Source organism: Eutrigla gurnardus (assembly GCF_963514095.1).
Source record: "Eutrigla gurnardus genome assembly, chromosome: 15".
Taxonomy (NCBI): domain Eukaryota; kingdom Metazoa; phylum Chordata; class Actinopteri; order Perciformes; family Triglidae; genus Eutrigla; species Eutrigla gurnardus.
The window spans coordinates 9,959,068-9,971,177 of NC_139938.1; the positions used below are offsets into that span (position 1 = coordinate 9,959,068).

Below are 12,110 nucleotides of genomic sequence, written 5' to 3' on the forward strand. Positions count from 1 at the left end.
GTCATCCTATCTCTCGCAGAACAACCTCCTTGACCCTAATCAATCAGGATTCAGGACTGCTCACTCCACTGAGACGGCCCTCCTCACAGTGACCGAGTCCCTGCGAGACGCCAGAGCCTCGTCCCACTCCTCCGTTCTCGTTCTCCTCGACCTATCTGCTGCATTCGACACAGTCAACCACCAAATCCTCCTCTCCACTCTGGCTGAACTTGGCATAGCTGACTCTGCTCTCACCTGGTTTACATCATACCTGACAAATCGCACCTTTCAGGTCACATGGAATGGCTCTATGTCCAAACCCTGTTCTCTGGAGACAGGTGTCCCTCAAGGCTCAGTATTAGGACCGCTTCTGTTCTCACTATACACCAGATCACTAGGTTCTGTTATCACATCGCATGGATTCTCCTACCATTGCTACGCAGATGACACCCAGCTGTTCCTCTCTTTTCCCCCGTCCTCTGACACTCACATTGCAACTCGCATCTCGGACTGTCTGGCTGACATCTCTGTCTGGACAACTGCACATCACCTCAAGCTTAACCTGAATAAAACCGAACTCCTCTTCATCCCAGGGAAAGACTGCCCTCGCATGGACCTGTCGGTCACAGTATTGCCTGGGTGTAATCCTCGACGACCAACTATCCTGCATCCCCAACATCACTGCTGTGGCCCGATCCTGCAGATTTGCCCTCTACAATATCCGCAGGATTCGGACCTTCCTCACAAAGGATGCAACGCAACTCCTGGTCCAAGCACTGGTCATCTCCCGCCTTGACTACTGCAACTCTCTCCTGGCCGGACTCCCGGCCTCTGCAATTAAACCATTGCAGCTTATCCAGAACGCTGCAGCACGCCTCATCAAATATAAATGTACTTTGCACAAATCTAAAATTAATGTTACACACACAGAAATGTATGACGGCGTATTAGGGCCACTGTACAGAAGAAGAAAAAAACGAGTCGAGAGGGGCAATATTCTGAGAAAAAAAGTTGCGAATTTCCTACTTTATACAAATTTGCAACTATTCTGGGGGAAAAAAAGTTATTTTGTAAAAAAAAAAAATGTATAAAAAAGATGCAAAGTAGCAAATTTATGACTTTTTTTTCTCTGAATACTGCCCTTGGCTCGGTTTTTGTCCTCCTACAGTGGCCCTTATATGCTGTTCTAGAAATGCCTGACCAGATAAGATATTATAAAAAAATAAGAAAATCCTTTTAACTTAATATTGCCTCTTGTTATCACTCATAAAACAAGCCTTATCCTCCTCCTGTCCTCATAATGTAGTTTTTACAGTTATCCATTTTTACTAATTTTACTTAATAAAGGATCGCAGGAGGTTTGCCCACTCTGCTTACCACAAACTGGCAAGCAGGGGCTAACTTTTTCTTTTTTTTTAATTCTTCATATCTGTTTATATGGAAAGTAGTTTGAAAGTTGCTTGAGTCAGATCCTTGACTAAAGCTCGTTTTGAACCCATGGAACACATTTCCTTGTGCAGCCCTGAATTATGTTTCTCCGACGAGCCTTTTGAATGAAAATTTCACAATTTTTCCACATCATTTGTAATGGTTCACTGTTAATATGTTACAGTGTCGACGGAAAAAAGCAACCTGGGACTTAACATTTGAAAATTTCTTCTTTTGAGTAAATACTAAAAGGCCACCTGCAGACTTGTAGTCAGAGATTGTGGTCCAGCCCTCCACTACTGTGTGTGTGTGCGTGTGTCTGTGTGTGTGTGTGTGTGTGTGTGTGTGTCTGTGCGCGTGCGTGCAGTGAAGCTCACGTTGCCATGGAACATACAGGCAAAATATGCTTTATTAAAAAAAAAACATTATAAAAGTACAGTGTTGTTGCACAGTTCTGTGACATTTTCCCACCCTAAAAATCTCCTAAAATATATTATCATAAATAACGATAATGTATACATATAAAATACCCATTGTCAAAAACCTTTATATGAAACAGAAACAAAAAACCCCTGAGTGTAAATTATAATAGCTACCACACTGTTTGTAACAAATAATCACTGCCCTCAATTCCATGACCCAATATAGGAGTATAAGGTGAACAGAAGAACCTGAAGCAGCGTTCAAGGCTCTCGGGTCTCGTAATGAGAACACATGCAGTGCTATTGTTTGTCTGATTTGTTGGTGAGGATGAACTTCGTATCAATGAAGCATACCCAATAGGAAATGACTTACTTATGATCTCTTCCAGGCTAAATGAAAGCACCACAGTTGAATTGAAAAGTTTACAAGAAGCAACTGTCTGGTATTCTGCCTCTCACTTCTTTCAAGGAACCTGCATTGTGTTTGATAACACCAACAATTATCCAAAAATATTCCAAGACTTTTGCTGTCACTCATTTATCACAATTCTCATGTGGTATCATAAACCCCACTGAGTGAACGAACAGGACTAAGTCCTTTCCAAGCTGCCTGGACCCACGTCACGCCTCGTCATGCAGAATTGTCTTGGTGGAGTTGATGTTGGATTTCTGGTAAACAAGGAAAGCTACCAGAGTGAGGCAGATGGCTCCAACAATGCCCGCAATGACTGAAACAGCCACCAGGGGGCTATTCCAATGAGTCTGCTGACCTGGGGAGGAAAGAGACATGAATGATTAGATGATATAGTGCAATGTGCAAATTCTATACTGATGACCATATCTACTTTTATGTATCAAACCATATCTACTTTTATGTATCAAACTAGCTTTGTTCAAACAAAAACAAAGCGAATTGGTTTCCCTGGTGATACAGAGGCTACGTGTCCAAAGCAAAGGTGACTGATGAAACCAACAATCCCAGATTCACACCATTGATACGTCCACATAAGAAGTGGACGTAGTCATGGTGACATCACCCGTTGGTTTGTGGACGAAGTTTTGCATTTTGGCCGTCGCATCTTGAATTATTCGCAACCAGTCAAGGAAGTGACCATATTTGGACTGTGAAGGAGCGACGGGTGGATCTGATGAACACAAGCAGCAGAGCGGCACCCCAAGCAGCAACCTTACTGGATCTGGATCCATCTGGATTCTGGTGTAAAGCTGCTAACAAAGTTAGCTTCCGAATTCAAGGTCAACTTTACAGCTAAGTGTTAAAGTCGTTTTAGTAGCTAACTGCATTGTATCAAGTTCATCACCAAGGTGAGAGAGGAGCCATGGTTGGAACTTCTTTCTCAAACCCTCTTTTTTTCATGTGTTACTCAACTTTTTCTGTCACTCAATTGAACAACTGACAATCAACACCTTCCATATAAGAATGTCTGACAAGCCTGGATGCTATCAAACCCCACCAGAAGATTCCCCACTGCAACTTCCAGGAAGAGGCCCCAGCTTCCCCTTACCAGGTGAGGATCATTCATCTGACACTTCACTTTGGACAAACCCACCATTCACCACCCATTATTTCGTGGGAGCTTTTATACCTTGTCTATATTATCAGGGAAACCAAATTACACCATTGTCCAATGTTTATGTTGGAAGTTTGTACATACCTCCAGGTGCCACCAGATAACCTGCGAGAGGAGAAACAGTCAGTTCATTCATGACAGGAAGAAACCTCCAATCAACTCTTGCTGACTGATGTGCAACAGTGGCATCCAGCAAACACACGACTGTGCCTTTGTTACTTCTGAATTTTGAGGCACAAACCTATGATGACCTCACCGTTATCTGAGCGGGTAGTGATGGCGCCTGAGCTGACGGTGGCCATGTCACTCACTGAGGTGTCCTGGTTGTCGTTGCTGCTGCGGCGCCTCCTGGAGTTGGTGCTGGTGGTGCAGTTCTGCAGGGTGATTTTGATGTTTTATTTCTTATATTGGTTAAAACAGTTTTCAAGTAAAATACAGTGGAGTCTGACAATATGGATTTTTGTGTTCTATTTCGTATGTTTCCTCTACCGCTACTGGCTGCATGCACAGTCAGACTTCTTGTTGTGTCCCTGTTCCTTGCACAGCCCTCTTATATCCACACTTATGATACATAATAACACAACTCTACTCATAGAATCTGGAGTTACAAATCATAGATAATGTGATATGTGATCCCACTATTCTTGCGTGATACAACAACTATCCTCTAACCGTAGCCATACTGTAGTTATGTGTAGATGTAGTAGAAAACAGGGATAAAATAAAACAAGACAAAATGTCATTTTCATTGGATGAGAAGCAGGATTTTGCAGAAATATCTAATATCAAAGTTGGCGGACATTTACATTTGTGAAGTATGGTTTTGCATCTGAAGGCAGAATCTGACCTGGATGAGTTCTGGGCAGAAGGAGTTCATGCAGAGTCTGGTGGCACAGTGTACGTAGTAGGTGGAGAGGTGTGTGTCAGTTGCATCTGTGTTGTGGACAAAGCGGAAAGCCTCGAAGGAGAAGCGGGCTACCTGCTGCTCTCCGTTGACTCCTATTACTGTCTGGCCATCGCGGTTACACCTTGAAGAGGACAGATGGTGATTTAGTGTCCGGTTCTCTAGGGTTTTCTACCAGGTCTCACAGAAATCCAGACATTCTGACCAACTAGCAGATACCTTTTGTTTTAGCAGCTTGGCTGGTTTAGCCGGCGCAGGTGCTTTTACCTCTCAAACAGGTTGTTAATGTTACCCTACGTTTTAAATTTTAAGTGTTCAAGGACATGAAGTGTTCAGATTTTTCCCTACCAGTTATATTTAGAAAATTGTCAAATTGAAATGACTGTGGATGAAAATATTATAAACCATCAACACTTGAGCCAGATTAATGAAGACATTGCATCTTTTCATCTTTCATGTTAACTGATAACTCACCCAACAAAGAGGTCGTGAGATGTGGTGTTGATGAGGAAAGGTGAGGTTGTAGCGTAACATCGGTCCAGGATCACGTTGAATCTGCAAGGACACATTTTGGTATCAGCACAGATCCAAAACCTATTCATATTTTTCTATTTTCTACACTGGGATTGAAGAACCTGTGGATTTTGGCACAGGTAGTGTTTGGGAAAAAGTACTGAATTTTGATGAGGTAAACCTGTGTATTAAACCTGGGTTAACAGTAATGCGTTATTATACAGATACTTGTACTTTTAAAGAATAAAAGGATCTAGGATCAGTATTCTTTGATTGGTAAAACCTGTGTGAAGTACCTGTTGGTGAGGTTGGAGGCCTTCACCTCAACAAAGATCCGGGTCTTAAGCTCCAGGCCTCTCTGAGGGATCTGCAGCACGGAGGAGAAGCCATTGTTCTTTAGCCCCAATAAGAGAAGAGAGGGAAGGGTGTGGTTTAGAATGATATGGGGTGGTCATTTTAACCAGTGCTTCAAGCTCCAGTATCAGTTTAAAAGTCTGCACCGTCCACACCAGAGGGCCAGAGGGGGTCCCGCTTACCAATCTCATAAAGATGCAATGACATTATATTAGCATACCTACATAGTAGCATTTTCTTCTGCAGCCAATGAGATATCTGTCAAGTAATTAGAATTTAAAAAAAAAGGAAATTATAAATAGAATAAATATTTTTATGATAATTCATGGATTTATAAATTAATCTCCCAGTCAGGATGAAGTTCAAATAGATACATTTTTCCGAATATAAACTCTATTACTTACCTGTCTTACCTTTTATCTGCTAATCTGTCTAACCTTTTATCTAACGAATCTCTTACTTATCTGTCTAACCTTTTTATCTGACTTATCTTACCTGTCTAACCTTTTATCTGACTAATCTTACCTGTCTAACCTTTAATCTGACTAATCTTACTTTTCTGTCTAACCTTTTATCTGACTAACCTTACCTGTCTAACCTTTTGTCTGACAGTAAAAACAGTAGTATTTTGAAATAAATTCTTTGACAGGAAGCCAGTGTAAAGATCTGAGAACCGGAGTAATATGATCCACTTTTTTGGTCTTAGTGAGGACTCGAGTACAGCATTCTGAAATAACAGAGCAGCTGTCTGATCAACTTTTTAGGGAGACCTGTAAAGGAACCGTTACAGTCCTTTAATCCTTGATATATTCTTTCGGTGACAGTGGACTGACTTCATAACTGATTTAATGTGGCTGTTGAAGTTCAGGTCTGAGTCCATGACTACACCTTTCTGGCTTTGTTTGTGGTTTTAACCATTACCGTTTGAAGCTGGATTTCCATCCATCCATCCATTGTCTACCGCTTATCCTGTACTCAGGGTCGCGGGGGGGCTGGAGCCGATCCCAGCTATCATTGGGCAAAGGCAGGGTACAGGACGGCAGTCTATCACAGGGCAACCATTCACTCACATTCACACCTACGGGCAATTTAGAGTCATCAATTAAAGGAGAAATCCGGTCATTTTTGACCCCATTGTCGTTGTCCTCAGGGTCATCCCGACTTATTAGAAGCAAAAAACCCGACAAAAATTGACGTTGCCTAGCCCGAGATCTGTACCTGCCTGGCAGCCTTCCAGACTCGCTCCAATGCTAACCCATTGGGGCACGTTATATCTGCTTTCCTGGGCCTCAGAAAACAATTCCAAGACCTATGCAACACAGGTTGGGTCCGTACGAGACACCACGGTGCTCGTTTAGCTCAAATAGTGTGGCAAAACGACATAAATATGTGTGTTTTAGACATTTGGACATGACAGCTTCCTGGATTTATTACGGACAGGACGACTGCACAGCTCGGTCGTTTCTTTATGGATACAAAATCAAAACTACGAGGAAAACGTTTTCGTTTCTGCGGTGACTGGGAGGGACGACAGGTGCTCGGCTATCTACTGCTAACGTCTACGGGGTGATTTGAGGTGAGTAACTTCATGCTAAAACACACATATTTATGTCGTTTTGCCACACTATTTGAGCTAAACGAGCACCGTGGTGTCTCGTACGGACCCAACCTGTGTTGCATAGGTCTTGGAATTGTTTTCTGAGGCCCAGGAAAGCAGATATAACGTGCCCCAATGGGTTAGCATTGGAGCGAGTCTGGAAGGCTGCCAGGCAGGTACAGATTTCGGGCTAGGCAACGTCAATTTTTGTCGGGTTTTTTGCTTCTAATAAGTCGGGATGACCCTGAGGACAATGGAAATGGGGTCAAAAATGACCGGATTTCTCCTTTAACCTATGGGAGGAAGCCAGAGATCCCCGGAGAGAACCCACACGTACGCGGGGAGAACATGCAAACTCCACACAGAAGGGACCTGGGGCCGACCCGGGAATCGAACCCGGGATCCTCTCGCTGTGAGGCGAGAGTGCTACCCACTACACCACCGTGCAGCCTGAAGCTAGATTTAGATTTACATAAGTATCTTCTAATAACATCTTAAAGGTAAGATGAATTTGTTCTTAAATCGAGTCACTGTATAACAAAATACATCAAGCACATTGTTCTGTGGGTCAGCCACATAAAGCAGCTCACTGTTGTCCCCTCACACTTACCGAGTACAGTTGCATGCTCAGTGTACTGATGAAACTCCCATTGTTGTCTTTGACTGCCAGGCTGACCCCAGACCTGTTGGACAAAAAATCTTTTGTCAGCAGCTGGAAATATTTAAAAAATAATCTGATATAATCTCATACACGAGGGATGTGCCAAGGTGAGATTCAAACCTTTCTGAAACCAGACTCACGGCACATGGTATTTATCTGATGGAGCTGAGCTTCATCCATATACAGTCAACTTCTCTTTACACAAACATGTTTGTGTATCAAGTTTATTTATGTTTTTTACAATCTTTTGTTGATGAAGTTTGAGTTGCCAGTCTTCAACTATAAGTTTAACCAAAGAAGACATTTGTCGCATTGATAAGTGAACTCCTTGAACACTGGCTCCCTGTTGCAGCCCACATCCAATTCAGGACGATGGTACTGGCCTTCAAGGCAATCAATGGAACGGCACCCATCTACCTTCAAACACTGGTCAAACCACACGCCCCAATGTGACCACTTCGCTTCTCTACTTCAGCTGGCCGGCTGGTACCACCATCGCTGAAATCAAACAAATGTCACTCAGCAAAGTCCAGACTCTTCTCTGTTCTGGTCCTCAGTGGTGGAACGAACTCCCGACTAATGTCAGGACAGCAGAGTCACTTGCCATCTTCCTAAAAAGTCTCAAGACTCACCTGTTCAGACTTCACCTCGACTCTGCATAGCATGACCCACTAACAACCCCCCCCCCAAAAAAAGAAAAACAAAAATAAGAGCATTTTTATGTTCTTACCTATAGCACTTTGATCATAGCCCTGTTGTACTTAAGGTATACTTGCTGAACAGCTACTACTTTACTCAGACGATGACCTAACACTTTGTACTTTTTCACTCTTACTTTATCGGCAATGATATGTTGTGGTTTCTTTCTTTCGACAAATGTACTTATTGTAAGTCGCTTTGGACAAAAGTGTCTGCTAAATGCCATAAATGTAAATGTAAATGTACGGATGGATACGGATCACTTTCCTCACTGTTCTTCACACTTTGTCAGCTTCACAGCAACATCACCTCTTTGTTCCTAACTCAGGTGTGACTGAAGCTGAGAGAACTTAGACTTAGAGGTAAATGTGAGAAAATAGATTCAGCAGGTTATTGTAACTATTTTAAAGTCACAGATCAAAGTATTTCAATGTTTAAATAACAAACGGTACAACTGAACTTCATACATGTATAAATAAATAAATACATAAATAACAAAATAACATAACCAATAAGATAATGGCTGACTCAACCATGGAATGAGACATAGCGACTTCCCTGCTGAAGTCAAACCAGCCAGTTTGTCTATCTATCCAAATTGTAAAGGTAATAAGTAATAGATGCATAGGCCTACATTAAAATAAACCCTTGCATCTGTATTGTTGGATATGGTGTGTTCTACTTTGAAATGTGTTGCCTTGCATTGACATGTTCCGTTTGTGCACTGTGAATGTGCGACTTACACGCTCATCTGAGTGTTGTTGACCAGGTACTGGAGCGGGTAGCGGCAGGAGAACCTGTACATCACCTCTTGGTGATAGGTGATGGCGGCTGTGGTGGGGTCCTCAGAGCAGATCATGCCTGAGATGCTGATGTACTGGACGTTGGAGAAGTCTGCAAACAGTCCCGTTCCCAACTCCTCAATGACCTTTGGGCAAAAAGAGATTGTGGAGTAAGAATCTGATGTGTGAGTAGCATCTGCTGGGTGTTTTTTGTTGAACCTACCCTCAGCTGGCTGGAACAGGAATTGATCGCATCCTCTGTGATGGAGAAGTTGAATTTTAAAACAGGCGGGTCCAACGTCCAGTCGGGAGTCCCTTTACACTGGTTTTTGGAGTGCTCCGAGTTGAGGGACAGCAGTGACTCGTTGTATCCATTGAAATAGATTGGACACAGGAGGATGTGGAGGTCCACTGTCTCAGAGCCACAGAGGACCTCGATGTCTGAGTTTGCTGAACAGAGCAAGGATGAGACCAGAATTAACATGACTCACTCTGGGGCTCCAGAACTGACCTCTCCATTCATTTCACACATTAGGTGTATTGGTTCGGAGTAGCAGACTACTCCGCCTCCGTCGAGCTAACATCTGAGAAACTAAGAGAAAAATCTTTAACTGACCCTTTTAACAAAAACCCTGTGTTACAAACAGTAGGTGTGGAGTTTACAAAATGGATAAGCATGTATGCACTGTTTACGACCAATACACAAAAATATTCTGAATATTACAATATTCAGATATTGATACATCATTTATGTTTTGTTAGATATTGGATATTCTGAATGAGGTCTTATTCCTTCTATAGAATGTAAGGACTAAGACATTGTTATTCAGGATTTAGGAGCATTCCTTGGACATACAGTGCAATTTGAATATGTTTCTCAAATGAGATGAATTTTCAACATACAGCTCATTCCTGTGTACGGCCAGCTCTGTGCATTGTATACAAACCCATGGGCATCAGACACACTGTATGAGGGTGGGGCAAGCGTGACTGATCTTCAACATGTGTTAATTTCTGTCACTTGAGAAAATGAGCTCTAAATAGAAGCTCAGCTCACGTTGTTAGGACATGCTATTATTAATGGGAAATAATATAATACGTGAGGAACACAACTGGGAAATGTAGATTATTGGAGAATGTAGCCGAGTTAGTTGTCCTCCACGTAACTCATTGATTTGATAACATCAACAGAAATTCATTAAACAGAAATTGCATGCAAGTATAAATATATCCTCTGAATTACTCATGGAATCAATTTCAGTACTTTTAGCTTTTTAATATTTTTCAATATGTGCTCTGACAGGAGCCAACCACGATACAACATGTACCCGTATTTCTTTCTCCTGCTAAAGCCTGATAAAAGTATCAAGCCACATTATAATGCATCAGAATTGAACCTTTTCTGTTCAGCTTGGAAATTGCTCCTCCTCATCTTCTACCATCAAGTGTGGTGTCCCACAAGGTTCCATCTTAGGTCCCCTTTTATTTTAATTGTATATGCTTCCCCTGAGCTCAATCTTAGAGAATCACAACATTCATTACCACAGTTATGCAGATGACACACAACTGTACCTGTAATACTGTAAGTATTAAAGATTGAAAGTTTGATTTATGATTGTTTAGTTTGTCCCATTACTTTTGGTCCCTTAAAAAGTGGGAATCATATCTAGAAACTGTTGTAATTCCTACAACGTTCACCTGATTTGAATGTAAATATCCTCAAATTAAAGCTGAAAGTGCAGTTAAAGCACATCTTGTTTGTTTCATTTCAAATTACACTACATTGCAGTGGTGTACAGAGCCAAAGAGAAGATAATTGTGTTGATGTCCCAATATATATGGACCTGACTGTATGAACAACAATCAGTTTCTTTTATCTTCTTTTGACAGGTGATACATAACGACAGCAGCTCCATTTTCAAACTCCCCAAAGCTGTGTCACACCTCATCTCAGAGATAAAGACACACTCTCAGATAGCCACTGTGCTAAATATATTAGGTTGCAGGAGACAGAGGGGTGTGAGGGAAGTCAGAGCAGCAGGCAAGAGAGATGCAAGGCTACTTTCACTGACCTGGACTTCTGAATGTGGACTGTCCAATGCATGCATGTTGAGCTTGGGTGAGAAAGAGTCTGGCAAGTTGAAACGTTAGAAGGGCCAGCCACATTGTCCTCAACCTGCTGGGAAAATCAGATGACAGTAATCAGAAGTTCACGTTCACCTCTTTACTGGATCTAATAAAGAGTTCAAAAAGGAAACCATAAGAAGTTTGATCTTCTTTGGTGGAACTGCCATACATGTTTTTAGTTGTGTGCTGTATTTTATAACCTCATCATGTTGCTAGTATTTTTTTTTAAATCTTAATCTGAAAAGTAGCAAAACCTCAAATGGGGTAGAAGTATAAAGTGGAATAAAATGGACATAGTACATAAAATGGTACTTAAAGTAGCCTACTGTCTCCATGGTTACTTTCAACCATTGCAGACATGTGGAAACACTTTATTACAGACATGGTTAATGCCAATAAAACAAATGTAATGCACCAGAAAAGAGCTTTTAAAAACAATTTGGGAACATAAAAAAGCCAATACTGAGGAAATCATCAGCCAGATCAAGTAATATGATGAACTATATTACTTTAAGTCTGACATCAACACATACAGGGAGACAACAATTTGAATGTAAATCTTTTAGGTTCTTTTTTTAGCATTGCAGTACGTTGAGACATTTAAGAAAATGAAGGAATAAAAAAGTCCAATTAAAGTTAGAACTGATGGCCAAAACAATACCATCCACGTATCTTTTAACCAATGAAAGGCAGTGAGATTTCTGCTTGAGTTATTTCTTACCTTGTATAGATCTACAGTGTTTTCTCACTTCTCTCCCTCAATATGTCTTTTTCTGGTTTACCCTTACCTTCATGACTGTGAGCCATTTATACTGGCCTCCTTTCCAGCTAAAAGAGTCCACAGGAAGCCCAGTGAGAAGAAAGGGAAAGGTATAGAGCAACGCAAGCTGGTTGGATCATCTGACAGGCGTGGAACAATAGCTGAATATACACAGTTATAAATTTTACATGTATGTCATTTCAGCAATGACATCAACTACCATCATTTTTGTCACAATGTACCCCCTGTGGATGGATACTATTTTAAGAAAAACAATTACTAGTAAGGTTTCGAC

The 12,110-nt window shown here is 41.5% G+C and overlaps 1 protein-coding gene across 1 annotated transcript; it reads right to left on the minus strand.

The window, feature by feature from the left end:
* Positions 1-2,450: 2,450 nt before the first annotated feature.
* LOC311025305 (zona pellucida-like domain-containing protein 1) lies at positions 2,451-11,094 on the minus strand (the record flags this gene model as incomplete). The annotated part of the gene is made up of 10 exons (XM_084028153.1): positions 2,451-2,599; positions 3,503-3,523; positions 3,660-3,792; positions 4,266-4,446; positions 4,797-4,877; positions 5,132-5,229; positions 7,397-7,469; positions 8,890-9,074; positions 9,152-9,378; positions 11,001-11,094. The coding sequence occupies 10 exons, from the start codon at positions 11,092-11,094 to the stop codon at positions 2,451-2,453; spliced, it is 1,242 nt and encodes a 413-aa protein (XP_083884279.1).
* Between the last annotated feature and the right edge of the window lie 1,016 nt (positions 11,095-12,110).